The sequence below is a fragment of the Liolophura sinensis genome, chromosome 6 (genome assembly GCF_032854445.1).
Source record: "Liolophura sinensis isolate JHLJ2023 chromosome 6, CUHK_Ljap_v2, whole genome shotgun sequence".
Lineage (NCBI taxonomy): Eukaryota > Metazoa > Mollusca > Polyplacophora > Chitonida > Chitonidae > Liolophura > Liolophura sinensis.
The window spans coordinates 9,243,523-9,264,475 of NC_088300.1; the positions used below are offsets into that span (position 1 = coordinate 9,243,523).

The window sequence follows — 20,953 nt, forward strand, 5'->3', positions numbered from 1 at the left end:
TCCTGCAACAAGGAGGCACATTACATGCACCCTAAGGATTCCTTTGTCGTCATATGACTGAAAAATTGTTAAGTACGACGGTAAACCCCAAGCACTCACTGAGCGGTGACTTGGGTTTTTTTTATGAATTTTAATCACATGCAACAGCCTGTATCATCAAACTTTACCGTATATCGCCGACAGTGTTTTAAAAGCATCTATCTTTTTCCGGCTGAACAACTGAACATGGTGAACTCAACATTTTACGGATGACAACATGTCCGTATAAAGCTAAATTATCTTCTTCACTTTATATGTTTGTACGGTTGTTGTTCACTGCCATATTCAAGAAATTTTCACTGACACGATGAAGGTCAGTTTTACGGCTGGAAGAAACTGAAGCGCCCGGGGTAAGATCAAGATAGAGTTAAGTACATGGCAATCTGCTATGACGCTGCAACAGCATATTAAAAGCAAAATTAAGACGCAGCACAAAGTGTGCAAAAAACCAGACACACTTTATAAATACTGTTCATTTAACTTTATTACAATTCATATAAAACAGTTCGAATTTACAATAAACCTTGCTCACCAATAAACTGTGACCAAAAATGAATAGCGAAAACATGTCTTAGAGTACTTTTTTAACATCAGTTTAATATCAGTTCTCGGAATTGGCCAATCCATGTTAGGTGTTGGTTACCAGACCTCCCTTCAGTATTATGGAGTCAACCATATGGATTGTGGAGATCGTAAACTGGAGCGGAGATTCAGCACCGACTGGGGATTTTGTGACCCTGGATCAGCTAAAGTTGTCTGAAAAGTAGAGAAAAATGCTAAATCGTCCAAATGCTCAAACGAAATATAGTCCTACAAGAATGGAAGAACATTGGACAGGTTTCCACGATGACAATAAGACAGTGCGTCGACTGTTAAACCAAATAACTTAATAGTTTAAACTGTGTGCACCATCCAACGAAGTCGTACGCTTTGACTTTGCTCGTCAAAATACTAGCCAAATATTTCAGATTCACGTCAACTATGGTGTTGTTAGAACTGTTCATTCAAATAATGAATGTGATGATGATAATAATGATGCATACGATCCCTGTGACTTGTGCCCACCTCTATGGCTTTTTTTCTACGGCATCTGCCGAATGGGCATTGTAAGCCACATGCAAACCATTTGTGATGGCTTTTCATGTGTAATGTTTAGGTTTCAGCTCAGTGCAGTTTGTGACAAGCTCTAGACACTAGCATAATTAGTTATGCTCTGATTATACAAAGAAGCATGAAAAAGGTAAAGCGCCAATGGGGGAATTTGGATCAAATAAATATTCATGTCACTTTTTCCTCAATTACTACAAGATGAAGATATGGCTGCTGCTTTTTATACTTACCGCATGTTTATTAATTCAGACGTTTTTTTATGAGTTCGCCATCATCTTCACGAATTCTGAAGGTAAAAAATATGCAAGGTTAAAGGAATAAGTCACATCGCCCACATTCACATTATAAACGGATAAGCTGAATTTACATCTGATTTTTGCTCAGTGACTGGATCGCACAACCGGCCCTGATAGCACATTTGCTAGAACGTCCGCTTCGGGAGGCGGTAGATCCAGGGTCAATCCGTGGTCGGGTGACACCGAAGATATTAAAAGAGGAAGTTCTAACTTCCTCGCTTGGCGTTCAGCATTAAGGGCATAGTGCAACGACTGGTTGACCCGTATCAGTAAAATAGCTCGGGCGGGGCGACTTACTTGCTTCAGACTATAAACACTATATTCACAACAGTAATCCGCAAGGACGCCATGTTTTACCATCATAGTTGATCTGTCCGTCACCATCTATGTCAGCTTCTCGGATCATCTCGTCCACTTCTTCATCTGTTAGTTTTTCCCCCAGATTTGTCATGACGTGTCTGAGCTCAGCCGCTGTGATAAAACCATTACCGTCCTTGTCAAAAACTTGGAAGGCTTCCCTTATCTCTTCCTCGCTGTCGGTGTCTTTCATCTTTCTGGCCATCATGGTGAGGAATTCGGCGAAGTCGATTGTTCCGTTACCTATAGATCAACGCTTACATTAGACTCGGGAAAATTCAGCTGTTGAACTACCTATTTCGTTTCTTCATTTCGTTTTATTCCGAACGTTCCAGCTATTATAGCTTTAAAATGGAAGAAAACAACCCTAAACACTTTTTTTTTATCATGAAGATTTACTTTCAAAACTTCACAAATACTTTATATATGAACACTTCCTTAGTATATGCTGTTGAACGCAACAGTTCGTGGCATCTTAATAGCATAAACAATATACATTGCATATTAACGCAACATTTTCAAAGATTCCGGTTCATTTCTTTATTTCAATCCACCTGGCAAGCTTAACACTGGATTATTCCATCTTTGCCTCAACATTTTATATATTTGTGTAACTGCTGGTTTTAAAACATTTATTGAAAATAAAAAGTCGTCTTCTCGAAAATTAAAGGCCATTAACACTTCGGCGATCTTAGCGGTTCTGACCAATGTTTCTTCACAACACATTTCTGGCAAAAAGACTTAAGGTTTATAATATCGGTATTAAAAGAAACACATGTCGAGGATTTCATCTATGTATTATTTCAAAAAGAACGTATTGTCACTTTAATTTTATATAATAAGACTATGTATACAAGATGTCCTGTTTTTGTCAATTCACCAGACGACAGTTCGAGTATTTGGACCCAATCCATTTGATTTACCTTGACCAATAAAGCACTCTGACCCAACGGCTATATAATCCGTTGACACAATTGCTGCCCCACAACTTTCCATGACACAGAATGTAATAGCGTTTACCTCCCTAGTAACATCGACGTTATTTTGGGCACTAAACTTTTAGATCCAGGTATAGTTCTTACTATTGGTTTCTTTTCCGTTAATATTTAAATCCGAGTTAAATGAAAGTGCACAAGCTGCTCCGAGGGCTTTATCGTTCTCGAACAAAATTAGAACCTGGGCATGCTTTGGTTGATGTCAGAATAAGACGAGGTATATTACTTAAAATAATATTTACTCAAAATGAAAATGTCTTCTTTAATATCTGCCAATGAAACTTGCACAATCTACGCAGTGCTTTTCGAAATTTTTCCGAGACACATGATAGGAATTTGTTGACAATCGGCATTTGTATTTAGAATTCTAAAGATTCGTGGCGAAAGATTGACAGCTTTAAATACTGGTATTAATATTTAAAACAATGATTGTTCTAACTGCTGTGATGTCTTTGATCATTGTAGGCCAAACTTAAAACTAGGGCATGCCTTGGTTGATGTGAGAATAAGAGGAGGTTCTTACCGTCGGCATCTACTTCATTTATCATATCCTGTAACTCCGCTTCCGTTGGGTTCTGTCCTAATGATCTCATCACAGTGCCCAGTTCTTTGGTTGTGATGGTTCCATCACCGTCCTTGTCAAACAGGGAGAAAGCCTCCTTGAATTCTGAAGAGAAAGCAAAATAAATCACAGCTGATCTTTAAGGGAACTTGTGCTCTAACTCTGAATCGGACAAGTTAACACGACACTGTACTGTGGCTCGGCACTAACGAAGAACAGAATATTCCACTTAAACGAAATAAGTTTTTCACATCCCAGAAAAATCAAATGTCGTAGGAAATTGTCTATCTTGTCTCTCCAGCTATAGAAACCAGTCGGAAGTGATTGTGTAGATTAAATCAGAGCTATTATTACATGACCAATACTTACCGGTGATTTGTTCTTCTGTAAGGGTATCAGCCTGAAAGAAAAAAATATTTGTAACATTTTGAGACAGGACAAATACATATATGTCAGTGTCTGCTTATTCTCTCTCTTGCACGACACTGCACAGTGGACACAATATATGTGCTTGCAGCACTTATCAAAATAGCTTACTGAATCGTTGAAAGAAAAAAGCAAATAGGAGGCATAAATCGACGTGTGTTTTATGAGAACTTGCTGGTGGAGTAACGTACAGAGTTGAATTAATGACTTACCATTTCGTCAAATGGGTGTTAGGTTATGGCACTCCAGAGCCGTGGAATACTGAATTGGCCAGTGACCAGTGCTAGCTGCTATATACCACTGGGTTGTTAGGAGTAACGTTCCGCAATGCGACAAAACCCCGAAGTCTGTTCTAACATGTTACCGGATTATGATGTCAGAGGATTATGGGATAATCCCACACCCCAGCTTCGCTGGAATCTGCACTTTTTTTACTCACTCAGCTGTATATATATATAATATATATATATATATATATATATATATATATATATATATATATATATATATATATATATATTTACTCATTTGGACTATATATAAATATATAGATATAGGTCCTTCAGCCCTCTCTCTCTCTCTCTCTCTCTCTCTCTCTCTCTCTCTCTCTCTCTCTCTCTCTCTCTCTCTCTCTCTCTCTCTCTCTCTCTCTCTCTCTCTCTCTATATATATATATATATATAGACTGAGGACCTATAGCTGTCCAAATGTGTAAATAGGGGATATACCGTAAATGACCAATTATATCAGATTTATTAAACGCCAAAGGCTCGGAACAAATGAAAATCACACCACGATTTTATTAAATCTGACATAATAGGTCACGAATTGCATATTCTATTTATCCCATAAATTATTTTGAACGGTTTCAGGTGGTTGATAAATAAGGTAACGTCTGTTGTTTTGACAAGAATGTAAATGAGATGCCGTGACTGTTGAATTTGTGCTTGTGAGTACCGGTACCTTGCTTTGGGCGTGTGCAGTGTCAGGCGTTTCATTTCCTTTCACTAACCGTGGCTGTGTTTTACATTCCGTGAGGATAAATTTCCTTCTATCCCGTATACCAAAAACTTAACCAGTCTAGTCGAAATAAAACGCTGTCACGGTGCAGTATGTGATCGCTAGCCTGTTTTTGTCACATCTAGTCTGTTTTGAGTCACTTCAAGCCTTTTGGGGTACTGTAATATGTGTTATACGCTACTGGTGACAACTTAAAAAGCAGTGCATCTCACACCATTGCCCAATAACAGCAACAACCTCGTCCTCTCATATAGCTGTCCTTCTCGTGGGCTCTTGGAACTACTTTGATTGGTGCTCAGCATAAGAGAAATAGGCCAAATACTGGTCCTGTGTATTACCTGACGATTTCAGCCAACGTCACGATGTTTTTTTTTACAGTTTTACAATGAGTGGCCGTATAGCTCTCTATTATAGTAAATATGATCAAAGTGTCCAGAATGTCTGGCCTCCTGCTTGATTGTGTCCAATTCAGCTTAACCCGGAGCGTGGTGTCGTATCTTCGTCGAGATGAATTTGATCAGTATTTTGGAGATAAGAACAGTGGCAGTAAACGCGCAAGTGAGGTACAAGTTTGTATTATCTACAATATATAAAACTAACCTGAAGTACGATTTGAATACTGATTTCACTCATTCGCCTAAAATTTGTTTTTAAAATTGGACTTCATTATTGACCTGGAACATCAAGTTTGGTTGACAGCTTGTTAACGCATGTCTGTTTTGACGACTTGATTCAGTACAATGTGTCAGATGTCTTCGACATGGCGTTCGATTTATTGGTTTCATTGGTGTATTGCGCCTTACTCTACAGTATTTCATTGATACGACGGCGGCCAGCATTATGGTAGGAGAAAATCGGGCAGAAACCGGGGAAAACCCACAACCATCCACAGGTTACTGAGACCATCTCACGAAGGCAGGATTTGTAGGATTTGATAGATCCTGTGTAAAATGTGAAGACGTCAATCTACGTCACAAGTTTTAATAGAAAAACTGATGAATCTAGGGTAAATACACTCCACCAAACGCCTTCACTCAAAATTTCTTGAATTTAATAATGAGCATAACACTCTAATTGGCAAGCATGCACAGAGCGTTCAAGGCCACGAGCGATCAGTTTCATAGCTGTTATGGTTCAATGTAATTCTGCACCGCTTCGATGGCCTAAAGGTCATATCGTCCGCCTTAAAGTCGGCAGACCCGAGATTAAACCCGGGTTGACTAACACCAAAGCCTTTTAAAATGGTACTTATTGCTGCCTCACTTGGCGTGCAACACTGCGGTGTCAGAGCAAAGGAAACAGAAGCGGATGGCCCGGTGTCAGTATAATGTGGCTGCGTGAAGTATCATGTCTGGTGCCTTCGGGATGATACTTCAGTGGAGGCAGCACTATGATGGCATGAACTATACATATATTGTTAAGTACGAAGTTAAACCACAAGCACTTATTCATTCATTTATAATTCTGCTTAACCCTGACTGGGTTTACATTCATATTTATTACATCAACATGATGTCTATATAAATAGTTACAATCAAAGGATACCTTCATTGTATTCGACCTGTATATTATTCACAGGCTGCAAATATAAATTTCATCGTAAGCCATGCGTAGAATATTGCCTGCATCATTTCAAAAGGCCGAGCAATTTCTTTCTTTCAAGTTAAAAGCTTTACTAACTATTTATATATTATTTTGTACGTATTTATTTTGGAACTGGTGTTTTACCTTATTTTGGAAATGGGGTTTGCGATTATCGAGTGGTATTCGAATGTCGCTAAGATTCTGTTGTTATTAATCATTGTGTCACACTTTGAAACATTCTGAAACTTTTGGCGTGTTCCAGGTAATAAGTAATATAAAAACATATTAGAGGTCAAAGTGTGTGTGTGTGTGTGTGTGTAAAATTTGCTTTATAAACTCACTGAAAGCTGATTGGCTGAGTGTGAAGATCACAAAGTACATGTATTTTCCCAGTTACCATCATGTTAGCTAAAATTATTTAAAAATAGAAAGGTGTAAGCCGACCCAATCTAGCTTTCATTATTAAATACCATAACACTCCAAATATATACCAAATATCTATATTTTTATACAATATCATATAACACCTTATGAAGAATATTCTTATTGGCATAAAAATAAATATATATTTGTATTTCTTAACACGAAAGAAATAAAGTATTTCGATTCAATAAATGCTTTGAATAATGACCAGTGGAGGTGCCTCGCAGATGTCTTGTATGGATGGTGTCGAGTCCAAAGTTTGACTACCCTTAGATTGACCTAGTTTCTTGACCTAGAAAAACTTCAGACCTGCCATGAAAAATGTCTTGTTTACTGTTACAGCATTCAAAAATCATTATTTTTCATGATTGTCAAATATGGCTGTTACGAGACGAATAATTGTTTATGATATTGTATTGTAAGTATCTATAAAAGTCATGCCTACCACAATACTAAAAGCAGAAATTTGAAGTGCCACAGAACTAAGGTTTTGCGTACCAGTATTATTATTTATTTATCTATTTGATTGGTGTTTTACGCCGAATATTTCACTTATACGACGGCGGCCAGCAATATGGTGGGAGGAAACCGGGTAGTGCCCGAGGGAAACCCACGATCGTAGACCTTCCCACTTACAGCCGGAGAGGAAGACAACCATGAGCTGGACTTGAACTCACAGCAATTGCATTGGTGAGAGGCTCTTGGGTCATTACGCTGCGTTAGCGCGCTCACTAACTGAGCCACGGAGGCCCCCACCAGTATTGTTAATAAATGCATGAGTACATCAGTTGGATGTAAACTTGGGAATTGCATTTCTCTGGTATACTAGTATGTGGACGTAGCAGCGGACAAATATCGAGAGCACACGTTTCAGTTTGGGTTGCACAGATAGCCACTCATTCTTCAGTGTCCAGCTCTCCACAATATGGCGAAGTACGGCAATGATCATTTGCTCTAAGCCATTACACCTGGCTATGATAGACTGCCACAAAAATTTCCATGACCAGTACTTATTCGATTGGTGTTTTACGCCGTACTCACTAATGCAACGGTGGCCCGAGTTACAGAGCCCGCACCCTTCTCGCCTAAAGCTGTGTGAGCTTTCGAGACTCCTAAAATGTCGATTAGGTTTATTTGACCTTGAAGTGAACTCCATAAAAGCAAAAGATAAATAACAGTTTAAAGGGAATTCAATTTTTTCATAAATTTAACGACACTTGAAATAAATAATAAATCTTATTTCTCCCATAGAAAAACAAAGTCAATTATGCAATGTAGATCATTTCAATCACATTTTAAATATCTCGATGTGTTCGATGAAGACAAGCAAAATTAATGTTCTGTGATGTTCGTGTTTCAAAGTTGGAATGTTGATCTACCTAACGGATAGATCAGACGGTTTCCAGACAATAGGAATGTTCATTACTGGATGTGTCTCTATGTTTCTATGATCCGGTTTGAATGTAGAAAGAATGTGTTTAAAGAGTGCATTTAGCTGCCATGAGCAGTTCCATGGGATATGTAGTAGCTGTGATTGCTTTTGTTGTTTTCTACTTCTTGCTGAGATCATTTTTAATGCACGTGTTCACTTCATGTGTGTTTTCAAACTGCACATGCGTCGCATCTTGTGACAACTCATCATCAATTTATGCCGACTTGTCCGTATCATACCTTCGTTGTGAGCAGTAGAAATTTTTCACTTTTTTTTTAATTTTCACTGATGCATTCATGAGTGAAAAGAAGTAAAATTTAAAACGGCTTTATAAACTTACGATTTTTTCATAATTGATCACATCCACTTTTTGAGAACCATTAGTTTTATTTTTAAATTATCGTTTGACCTTAAACAGAACAAAATGATTTTTAAACATTTTTAAATCGTATTTCCTTGACTGTTTGAATGAATGTAGATCTGTGCAAATGTCTCATATCCCAGCATTTTGTATTTGGATATCTACATGGTCTGAACACCTGAATGGAGGAATAAACTCCTCCCAAAAAACATCACATAATTGATGCAAAAAATATATCCACCCAGCCTTCAGGCTCCCTCATCAACAGTAGTAATCAAAACCGCAAAATTAGGCAAGACTTACCTCAAAGCCACGTCCTCCACAACTGCATAGATTGTTTCATGTTTTTGACAGCGTTCTTGACCAGTCGGTATAAGTGTATATTTGTATATTTTAAATACATTAGGGGATTGTGTAAAACGGCATTTAATGTTAATTGTTGAATTATTTTGTGCTGTTTTTTCCTTTTGTTCCGGTGTTGGATGTTATCTTTAACGCCCAAAAAATAATCTGTCAAATTTAAAAGATAATATGTGGTTTAAGTGATGCCAGAATGGATTCTGCGATTGCAGCAGATAATTCTGTTAAATATAGACCTGACACACATATTCCATTAATTCAACATAAAGGTTCTATCAGACTAACAGGACTTCATGTTGAACATGACACAATACTGTGTTTTGTTAACAGAACGCATTTAAGCATCACTCACACAACAGACTTTCTGTTAAAATTAACACATTTATTTTTTGCTCACATAATGTTATAAATTTTTCCTGTTTCTATAGTCACGTGTTCTTAACGCGCGTTCAATCCTAATCATCAATTCTCTGCAGTTAATCCGTATTTGTTAATCCTAATATTGCTTTTTTGTAATTTCAAACTATTGATTTACTTATGATTCTGACAGCTATTTCTTTCTTTATGGTAGGGCTTATACATGTCTAGGCTAAAAGAAGTACAGCTGATTTGCACACCAAAACTTCGCCGTCACCCGTAGGACTACCTGGGACTATTTTATATACAATACCGGTATTATATTATTTATGTAATTGTTTGAGTGTAATTAATCACCCGTTCTACTTCCTACAATTAGCCTGGGTCTTCCTTTAATAGTCATCATGTAGTGAGGAGTGCCAGAGAGTGAGTGAGTGCTTGGGGGTTAACGCCGTACTCAACAATTTTTAAGGTCATACGACGACGAAGGAACCCTTAGAGTATATGCAGTGTGCCTCCTTGTTTGCAAGACGGATTTCCACCGCTCTTTATCTAGTGCTGCTTCACTGAGACGCCTTACCGAAGGCAAGTAAGCTGCCCCGCCCAAGCCCTTATACTGATACGGGTCAACCAGTCGTTGCACTCTCTCCCTTCATGCTGAACGTCAAGCGAGTGAAGTTACAACTTCCTCTTTTAAGATCTTAGGTGTGACTCGACACAGGATTGACCCGAAGCGGGTTAGGTTATTGTGAAGTGTTTTGAACAGTATAGAGTAGTATTGCAGGGTCGAGTCCAATGCGGATTCCCAACACAACATGGACGAATAGGCCTATAATACCACTCCACAATGTACAAAAACACTTAACAGTGACAAAACACTTAACAGCGAGGATATAAATCTCGCGCAAAAATAACGATCAAAGTTACACGTGCAGATTCAGCCGGCCTGGAGAAAGTTCTTTCACACTGTATTCGGCGTGCAAATGTTCTCAGTATATTCTTAAGTCGCTTTTGATCTTCGCTTTAGTATTTTGCGGAATTTGGAAATCCATAAGCAATGACATTTATTCTCTCGTGCACATTTTCTCGTCAGTGTGTACAGAAAGCAGGCGATAAACACAACAGCGCCCAACGCCCAATTTTTTTAGTATATAAAATTACCTTCATTTGTTACCGTAAAAGATGAAAAAATACGGCTCCGGGCGGTCACGTGGTGCGATCTGACGGATTTCATTGGACCACATTTATAGCTATATAATAAATTAGTATTTAATAGTAATGGTTCAATTAAATTACACGTTGAGGTCTATTTTCAACAAATTCTGAAATTAAAGGCGAGGCAGGTAAATCTAGGAAATTGTAGGCAAATATCAGAAATTGTTGAATATAGACATCAACGTGTAATTTAGCTGGACCATAGCTAATAGTCCCAGCCTGAACAAAACGAAGAGCGAAATTGCCAGCTACAAGCAATACATTTTGTATGGACGAAAACCATACGTAGCAGCATGTTACAAGTAGGCCTACGTTTTTGTTTGGCTGACAGTACACTAGCTAACATAGGCCTAGTTCAGTTAAATTAAACGTTGAGTTCTAATTCAACAATTTCTGATATTACCTGCGAGGCAGGTAAATGTAAAAAACTGTAGGCAAATATCAGAAATTGTTGAAAATAGACCTCAACGTTTAATTTAACTGAACCATAGCTAAGCCAGTGTACGAGGACCGATAGGCGTATTCACTTAACCCAGATGACAAGTCGACCGAACTCATGTATAAGCTTGGCTTACGGGCCTAGTCCACATAAGAAGCTGTCGTAAAGCTACGGCATGTTTACAGTGTTTGCCTGCTCGAAATCAGTCTAGTTTCCGAAAATGGCCACAGTTGTGACCAGTGCAGTAGCTTGTCATCTCAGAAGACTACCAATAAGAGCCCTGAAATCAGTGTTGAATAGCAGAAAGAGGTCCAATGTTTACCTCACGGAAATCGCCCCTTTCTCAACCTCGGCAAGTGCAAGTCAAACTCACAGTGTCCAAAGTTCGGCCGTAACAGTGAAACCTTTCTCTGACATGCCTTCACCCAAGGGACTGCCGATTGTCGGCACGTTATTTCAGTTTCCATGGAAACCCAGTGAACAAAGAGACTTCTTCGTTGAGAGGTGTCATAAATATTTTCCAATTTACAAGGAAACACTTGGGGCATTCACGTCAGTAATGCTGTATGACATGGAGGAAATCGAAAAATTATTCCGGAATGAGGAGAAATACCCGAGTCGGGTAGAGGTGAAAGTGTGGATAAATTACCGTCAAGCCACCGGAAAGGCGCTCGGTTTGTTGACGTGGTAGGCAAAGATTTATACAATTAATATCGTGGGTAACACGATCGGTAGTAGGTCCTACATGTAAACTAATCTGCTGAGCTTCTGTATGGATAGGCCTTATAGGCCTAAATACGGTATATTTATTCTTCTAAAACTGAAATGTTAATTTGAACACGGAGATGTCCTGGCGAAACTATTAGTGTCAATACAGTAATAGTTTACTTCTTTTAGCCATGCAGCCGGCTACATTCAACTGTCTGTAAAATCAGTCATACTCACAACCAAAGTTGCCTTTAGTCAGTGGCACGTGACAACGGAAGCCCTAAACATCGATATGTTGTGAGTCCATATTCTTTGAAAGATAATGTAGTTGGAACATTTTTTTTTCTAATTTATAATGTTAAACTTCATCGGCCTTGTTTAGACAACAAGGAGTCATTGACTCGGGTGACGTCATCACTATTCAGTGGCATGCTGGCTGTTCGAAAGTGTTAGAAATCGTCAATATTATACGTTTAGACGTGCATTCGGGAGCCCATAGCCTATACAGATATAAATGGGCGCTGTGTCTAGCCTACCGGGAGAGAATTCACTCCACAGCACACAGATGTGGTCAGGGAATATAGCTTACGGTAAATGAAGCTTACCGAAAATCTCAGGTACTCCCACCATAGCATGGAGATATAAATTTGAGGTACTCACTCCAAAACATACAGGTGTAGTCAGGGAATAACTAACGGTGAATTTAAACTAATCTCTCACTAAAGCATAAAGATAGTATATTCCCACCACACTATTATAAAGATTTAATCAATGAATAGTTTACGGTATGGTAAATCTTAAGTACTCCCCAAACCTATATTTGTAACTGGTAGAACCACAGTATTGCTGATTTTTCGGGTTTTTTTTTTCATTGGATCTGCTTGTCCTGGTATTGATTCCGTATAACTACAATATATGTAGGCAATGCGTGTATACTGTGTGTGTACAGCTTTGTGAACATTGTCTGACTTAGTGACGGTGAACGTTGGCACAAGATGAGGAAGGTGATCGACAAACCGATGTTACGGATAAAGGATGTGTCTGGTTACACTGACGATGTAGGTGAAGTAGTGACAAACTTTCTGAAGAGACTGGGGGAAATCCGACATGGGGACGGGATGATCCCGTACTTGGAGAGAGAACTCTTCAACTGGTCTCTAGAAAGTAAGTGTAACTCTTTGGATATGTTTTAAAAGTTTCGTGTAATATAATTATATTTTCCTGGTAACAATCGGGGCTAAACTGGAAAGCGTCCACTGTTCTTACGTCAGTGATGCAATTTATGATATACGAAATAAAAAAGTGTTTCTCAACATGTAAATTTCGTGCTAGAGTCAGGCCAGAGTATTTTGAATGAATGATATTGCTTAGCACATGGTCAGAATACCGTCAGTCATAGCCTGGCGAGTATTTTGTCTGAAGTGGACCAAGTAAAGTAATACGTAACAGTCGATGTACACTGTACATGGTGTCAGTTTTGTATGGTGATGACACCTGTTTATTTGTGACTAAGCGAAATTGTTCCTTCTCCTTTATTTTATCGTGAAGTAAGTTATTGTGAAGTCCATGTTTCTGTTACGTGGAAGAGGATATGATTATGACTTCAGCTCAGTTAAGAAGCTTCTTTTCACCATGACCATCTCAGAAGAGTTTCAACAACAAACAATTCATCAGTTATGCTGATGGAATGGCAAAACTATTAACATTAGTTCTTAATTTGCTGTCATTTGCTGTTCAGTCTTTTGTTTTACGCAAACCTCCAAATATGTTCTTCATTTTGCAGCTATTGGGAAAATCCTGTACGACAGGCGTTTTGGAGGACTGTCATCGGCCCGAGATCCTGAGTTTCAGGAATTTGTTGACGCCATCAGAGTTATGTTCCTCACCACTGTTCAGTTATTTGTTTATCCTAGTTGGTTTACCAAGACTGTGATGCGCTCGATCTACAACAGACACGCAAACAGCTGGAATGCCTTATTTAAAGTGGGTAAGGAAATTGTCTAATGAGGTTATGATATTGGCGAGGCATCGTGATCAGAGCGTTTGGCTTCCATCTGTGCAATACTTTGACGCAGCCGTTGTTACAAAGAACTGTCAACCACTTGTGAGTGGCAGGTGCCTCACCATGCGGCTCAACATTGTACGCACAGGAAGAGATGAAATGTCTCGTGGCATGGAACATTAAATCGTACTGTCCGGTAAAAATTGGTTTGTTTGATTTAATAATGTTATCCCGTATAAAGATATAATAAAGATTTAATGCAATCCTCTTCAGATTTTATGAACAGTTTTCTGTCGATTAAAAAACGTCTTGACAAGTTGTCTTAATACCATTTAATGGCCACTATATCCGTTTCTCTCCAGCCAAAAAATGTGTGGATGAAAGAATGAACGAGATTGCGGCCAGTAAAGGAAAGGGCGTGGAGAAGCAAGACGGTGTACTGTCTTATTTGCTGTCTGAAAATTCACTAACAGTTGAGGAAATATACTCCAATATCACGGAGATGATGACTGGGGCTGTAGACACGGTAGGTTATGAAATCCAGGCTGATCTGAACACTTACTATGGTTTTTGTGTTGACGGAAATGTAATCAGTCATATAAATGTTTATTACCTCACATGGTGTGCCTTGCTTGTTTCCAGAAAATGACTCAAAGACTAAAGTTGTTTTTAACTGCCTTTTTGAACCATTCCAAAGGCATCATTGGTATTGACCGTCTGAGCGTGTATATCGGCCCTGAGCCATTGATGTTGTCCGTGTGAGCGTGCATTTCGGCCCTAAGCCATTGATGTTATCAGTCTGAGTGTGTATATCGGCTCTAAGCCATTGATGTTGTCCATCTGGGTGTGCATATGGGCCCTAAGCCACTGATGTTGTCCATCTGAGTGTGAATATTGGCCCTAGGGCATTGGTGTGGTCCACCTGAGCGTGTATATCGGCCCTGAGCAATTGATGTTGTCCGTCTGATCGAGTGTGTTTATCGGCTCTAATGAAGGCATTGATGTGGGCCGTTGGAGAGTGTATATCGGCCTTATGGCATTGACATGATCAATCTGAATGTGCAAATCAGTGGTAAGACTTTGACGTGTTCAGTCTGAGTGTAAATCAGTGGTAAGGCTTTGAAATGGTCAGTCTAAATTTGTACATCAGTCGTAAGGCTTTAACATTGTCATTATGAATGTGTAAATCAGTCGTAAGGCGTTGACATTGTCAATCTGCCTGTGCAAATCCGTCGTAAGGCTTTGACATGGTCATCATGTATGTGTAAATGAGTTGTAAGGCTTTGACTTGGTCAATCTGCATGTGTAAATCAGTAGTAAGGCTTTGACTTGGTCAATCTGCATGTGCAAATCAGTCGTAAGGCTTTGACTTGGTCAATCTGCATGTGTAAATCAGTCGTAAGGCTTTGACTTGGTCAATCTGTATGTGCAAATCAGTCGTAAGGCTTTGACATGGTCAATCTGCGCGTGTAAATCAGTCGTAAGGCTTTGACTTGGAAGGCTTTGAATCAGTCGTAAGTTTCTGACATGTTCATCCTGGGTGTGTAAATCAGTCGTGAGGCTTTGACATGGTCAATCTGCATGTGTAAATCAGTCGTAAGTCTTTGACAGTCGTAAGTCAGTTTGAATGTGTAAATCAGTCGTAAGGCGTCTGAATTATAATCTCTTGGCAGAGTCAGTTTGTAAATCAAGTTCTATACTGTATACAATGACTTACCTCGACATCATGGTATCTGATATTGTTTCTGTTGGATATTGCTTCTGCAGACAACTTTTCTTGTATGAAAGCGTAGATTGCTATGTTTTAGTCAGAAAACCGAGAGGATAATTGCAGAGGGACATGTTTCGGTAAAATTTACAGTCACTATTCGTAACGTGTGCCCGTGGTCAAATCATTTCTAATCTGGAAATTTATATATCTGCAGACATCGACGACCGTACTGTGGATGTTCCAAGAGCTGGCTCTGAACCCGGATGTACAGGACAAACTCTTTGCAGAAGTGAAGAGTGTGGTGCCTGATGGGAAACTCCCAACCTACCAAGATTTACAAAAATTGCCGTATCTGAAGGCGGTCATTAAAGAAACTCTCAGGTTTGAATTTACCTTATCAAGTACAAAATCATCTATGTAACGTTTGTCGCCATTACATGCTGCCAGTAATTTCCAAACTGTATCGATCCTACACTTCCTGGGCTCTTTCCCAACTGTCGATGTGATATATGTCTTTTTGCTGGTGGGGGGGGGGGGGGGGGAGAATATTAGCAGCTTTTCTGGACAACACTACTGCGACTTCATGTTTCAAAACCGACATTGTATTTCATAAGGGAAAAGGGACTTTCACAGAACAATACGGGTGTATATCATTTAAACACAACCCTATAACATGGCCTGTGGCGGCACTGATTTAGTTATTACCGACGTCAAGTATTTGGATACGATCAGTATATTCTTCTGCTCAAGTTCTTACCGGTAAAGACGTCTTGGGATAGCATTCAGCTATGAAATTTGTGTACAATGTGATTGGTTTGTAATCTATTACTACATATATCGGGGATAAAGGGCTGTTCGGAAGGTTTTACATTCCTTTGCATGTACTGAGATAGTAACCATGAGGTGGTACATAAAAATACGAGAAATAACCTGCTTGTTTTCGATATTTTCGGAAGCTATAAGTTCCCATCATCTATTGAGTGTTCATGTGTACAAGACAATGGATGTCCCTGTGATCAAAGGGTTTTGACAACATTTAGAATTCCAATAAATTACAAGATGGGTAAAACAGAGAAAATGGCGATTGAATAAAAGTTCGTTGACTCGATATTTTCTGTATGATCGTCTGGTAACAGGTACGATGTAAAAACTTGAAGTACATGTGGATGTGAACCTCGTTGTTAGTGCACATAGATTTACTATCTATCAGCTTTCAGTTCAGATAATAGTATGGTATAGCCACTGCTTGCAAGTGCTGTTGTAGAAATTCAGTCGTATTCCTCTCGTAGCTTTCAGCTGTAAACTGACGAGAGCATGCAGACACGGCTGTTTTGGTACAAAATCCTTCCGTCTTGTGCTGTAAACCCACGCCGTCCAGAGGGCCAGGTCGTCTGGAAACCATCTCCAGGGCTCTTCGACGACCTGTTTACACAACTGTATGCAGAACAGTAAACCATTTCGTGGAGAAATTCGATGTACTTATTGTCTCTCTTTTAGCTTTTTAACACCGAACTAAATGGCGACGCTCTGACAGCTCATAAAGGTTGGACTTGTATAACGTAATTCGGCGGAGACTGTCGAGTGTTGGCGGCAGAATGCGTATAACCTGCCTCATTATCTAGTGATTTTAAATGCCATATTGCTTAGATTAATGTACTCTTAGCAGTATATGCAGAGGATGGGTAATTATGAATAAATAGTACATCTGGACACTAATCCTTTAAAATTGTCTTTCGAGAGAATTATATTTCGAATTCCCCTGGAATGACGTTTTACTACAGGAGACCTATTTCCCACAGGAAATATCCTGGACCTTTTGAAATCAGCCGCGTATTAAACGAAGATCGGGTAATATGTGGATACCTTGTTCCGGCTAAGGTGAGCATGTATAGGTGTAGGCTTTCCTAAAATTAACATTTCATGTGGGCTGTGAATATGGTTCTGAGGGTCTAGAATAAGCATACGAGTTATCCCTATTGTCTCGTCCATGACACACAAATCTAGACCATTTATTCTATTTACAGACTCCAATCATAATTCACAGTCACGTTTTGGGATGCCTCCCCCAGTATTTTAAGGAACCTGATAAATTCAAACCGGAAAGATGGCTGAGAGGAACTGGCGAAAAGGTAAAACCTTTCTCCCAGATGGCCTTTGGATTTGGAATCCGGATGTGTGTGGGTAAGCGTTTGAGACTGTACTGTCTACATGAATCATATGCATGATTTATAGTTCCTATTAGTAGAAAGGTTTTGCAAGGCCACGTACACACATATGGATGCGAATACGAATACCGTTTACGTTAACTCGGGAAGAAAGTACTGTTTTGCTCTTTCCGTCATAATTCGTGCACGTATATGCTGCGGGTCGCAGTTTTAATTTCGGTAAGTTCTTTATGATTGCACATTTTTCAGTCAGAAAGTGAACTCGGAACACGTGATATACATTCGGTCCCGTTGTACGAAATACGCACATATGGGCAAAGCCGCTGCTCTCGTGTCTTCCATGTCATGGTCTGAAATGTCTCGTATGTAGAGGAATGATTCAACATGAATACCTTTGATTTTTTTCGTGATATGTGTTACAGGAAGACGAGTTGCGGAGTTAGAAATGAATCTTCTTCTTGCACGCGTAAGTAGTCTGTGAAGACAGGTGTCAGATGTTCCAAAATATTCAGTTTCAAAGAAATATTGCAAAAAATCTCTATGCGTAAACAAACAGTTCATTTTTCTGTGTCTGATGAAGGTTTGTTGCACCTTGACCAGAAACTTTTAATCTGATATCCAAAGTTATCTTCCCTTTTCACAGCTTATCCGGAAGTTTTCGATCGAGCCGGGGTTTACCGAACCTGCCCGACAGTCCCTGGAGCTGGTGATAAAGCCTGACAGACCAATGAAAATCAAGCTGAAAGACAGGAAATAGGGCTATATAAATCGGTGGATCATCCTGTGGAAGACACATATCAGCATGTACCCATTTAGAATAAACCTTGATAGATACTTATGTGTATTCACCACCAAACATGCGTTGAAAGTCAAAAACAAGACAGCCACCGGATACAGAGTAAGTCATACGGGAAGAGATGCGTCGAATTGAAGTTTATGTACGGAAGCCAAGCTATCTGATGAAGTATATGTGCGCTTCATCGCCGTATGGTCTGATTTTACCGCAGTGATGACATTCCCATTGAGGCACAAAATAGTACGACGTCTTCAAACACTTTTTGCTTAGTGACAATTATCAGTGACTCTGAAAATTTAATTAAAACTTGACTCGGTAGTTATGGCAGTCCAAACAAAATTTTACAACGTTTTGCTCAGATGGTGCTTAGCATCGTTATTTTGTGTCATAATACCTGCTCAATTGTATTATAGGTAACAAACATCGATCTTTTGTTTTAACATTTCTTTTCTCATCAAATGTATTAACGTCTTTCATTTATAGTTATGATATTTTACCATACAATACAATAGTTGTACACAAGACCCTTCCACGTATTTCATTATAATGTTCATATGGTACGATAAACGAGTCATGAGGCAGACTTCCATGGCTGACGTCATACTTTCAATCCCAGCTCGTGCGTTTACTTCATCAGGGTGTCAGTTTCCTATGGGGGTCATGTGCCTTTCATTTTCCCTACTACGAAGAATTAAATATGCTTTTTCTGACGCTATTAAATTCATTTCATGTAAGAAAAGAAGAAAAACACCCGGACGAAGAATTAAATATGCTTTTTCTGACGCTATTAAATTCATTTCATGTAAGAAAAGAGTGAGTGAGTGCTTGGGGTTTAACGTCGTACTCAACAATTTTTCAGTCATATGACGACGAAGGAATCATTAGGGTGTATGCACGTGTAATGTGCCTCCTTGTTGCAGGACGGATTTCCATCGCTCTTTTATTTAGTGCTGCATCACTGAGACGACTTACCGAAGGCAAAGTAAGCCGCCCCGCCCGAGCCATTATACTGACACGGGTCAACCAGCCGTTGCACTATCCCCTTCATGCTGAACGCCAAGCGAGGAAGTTACAACTTCCTCTTTTAAAGTCTTAGGTGTGACTCGACCAAGGATTGATCCTGGATCTACCGGTCCCGAATGTAAGAAAAGAAGAAAAACACCCGGACAATATGGCGTGAATTGAGAGCTAGAATGCATATGGACACAGATACCATAGCCTACTCCCAACTCTCCCGCTGGCTGTGTTATTAGGCCAGAAGGTGTTTCATTTAGCTGACCACATACCCTAGTCTCCTCCCAACTGACCAGCTCCAGCTGGCCCGTGACATGGGTCAGGGGGTTAACAGGTACCTCACTACATAACTTAGTCTCCTCCCAACTCTGTCCAACTCCCCTGGCCGTGACATGAGGTCAGGAGATGTGCCAGGTACTGACCACATACCATAGTTTCCTCCCACTATCAGCTCCTGCTGGCTGTGACATGAGGTCAGGAGGTATGCCAGGTACCTGACCACATGCCATAGTCTCCTCCCACTATCCAAGGCTCCCGCTGGCTGTGACATGAGGCCAGGTATCTGAGCATATACCATGCTCTCCTTCCAAGTGCCCAGGTCAGGAGGTATGTCAGGTACCTGACCACATACCGTAGTTTCCTCCCACTATCCAGCTCCTGCTGGCTGTGACATGAGGCCAGGTATAAACCATGCTCTCCTTCCAAGTGCCCAGCTCCCGCTGGCCGTGACATGAGGTCAGGAGGTATGTCAGGTACCTGACCACATACCATAGTCTCCTCCTAACTGTCGAACTCCCGCTGGCCGTGACATGAGGTCAGGAGGTATGCCAGGTACCTGCCCACATACCATAGTCTTCTCTCAGAGGCCTCCGTGCCTCAGTTGGTTAGTGCTCTAGCGGAGCGTAATGACCCAGGAGTATCTCAATCAATGCGGTCGCTGTGAGTTCAAGTCCAGCTCTTGCTGGCTTCCTCTCCGGCCGCACGTGGGAAGGTCTGCCAGCAACCTGCGGATGGCTGTGGGTTCCCCGGGCTATGCCCGGGTTTCACCCACCATAATGCTGGCCGCCGTCGTATAAGTGAAATATTCTTGAGTATGGTGTAAAACATCAAATAGGTTAATAAATAAATAAATAAATAAATAGTCTCCTCCCAACAGTCCAGCTCCCGTTGACTGTGACATGAGGTCAGCAGGTGTGCCAGGTTACCTGACCATATACCGTAATTTCCTCCCAACTCTGGCCCGCTCCGGCTGGCTGTGACATGACGTCAGGAGGTGTGCCAGGTACCTGACCACACACCGTAGTGTGTTTCCAACTTCTGTTCAGCTCCAGCTGGCTGTGACATGAGGTCCGGAGGTGTGCCAGGTACCATAGTCTGTTTCCAACTCTGTCCCGCTCCCGCTGGCTGTGACATGAGGTCAGAAGGTGTGTCAGGTACCTGCCTATATACCAAAGCCTCCTCCCAACTCTGTCCAGCTCCCACTGGCTGTCACATGAGGTCTGGCGGTTGCCAGATACCTAACCGTATACCGTAGTTTCCTCCCAACTCTGTCCCGCTCCCACTGGCTGTGACATGGGGTCA

The 20,953-nt window shown here is 40.3% G+C and overlaps 1 protein-coding gene across 1 annotated transcript in view; it reads right to left on the reverse strand.

Moving 5' to 3' along the window:
• Positions 1 to 1,406: 1,406 nt before the first annotated feature.
• The window catches only part of LOC135466307 (uncharacterized), a 30,293-nt gene continuing 10,746 nt past the window's right edge, over positions 1,407 to 20,953 (reverse strand). The window contains 6 exon segments of the mRNA XM_064743728.1: positions 1,407 to 1,435; positions 1,803 to 2,045; positions 3,321 to 3,464; positions 3,729 to 3,818; positions 17,534 to 17,601; positions 17,983 to 18,037. Of these exon segments, the coding sequence (XP_064599798.1) occupies positions 1,407 to 1,435; positions 1,803 to 2,045; positions 3,321 to 3,464; positions 3,729 to 3,818; positions 17,534 to 17,601; positions 17,983 to 18,037 (629 nt within the window).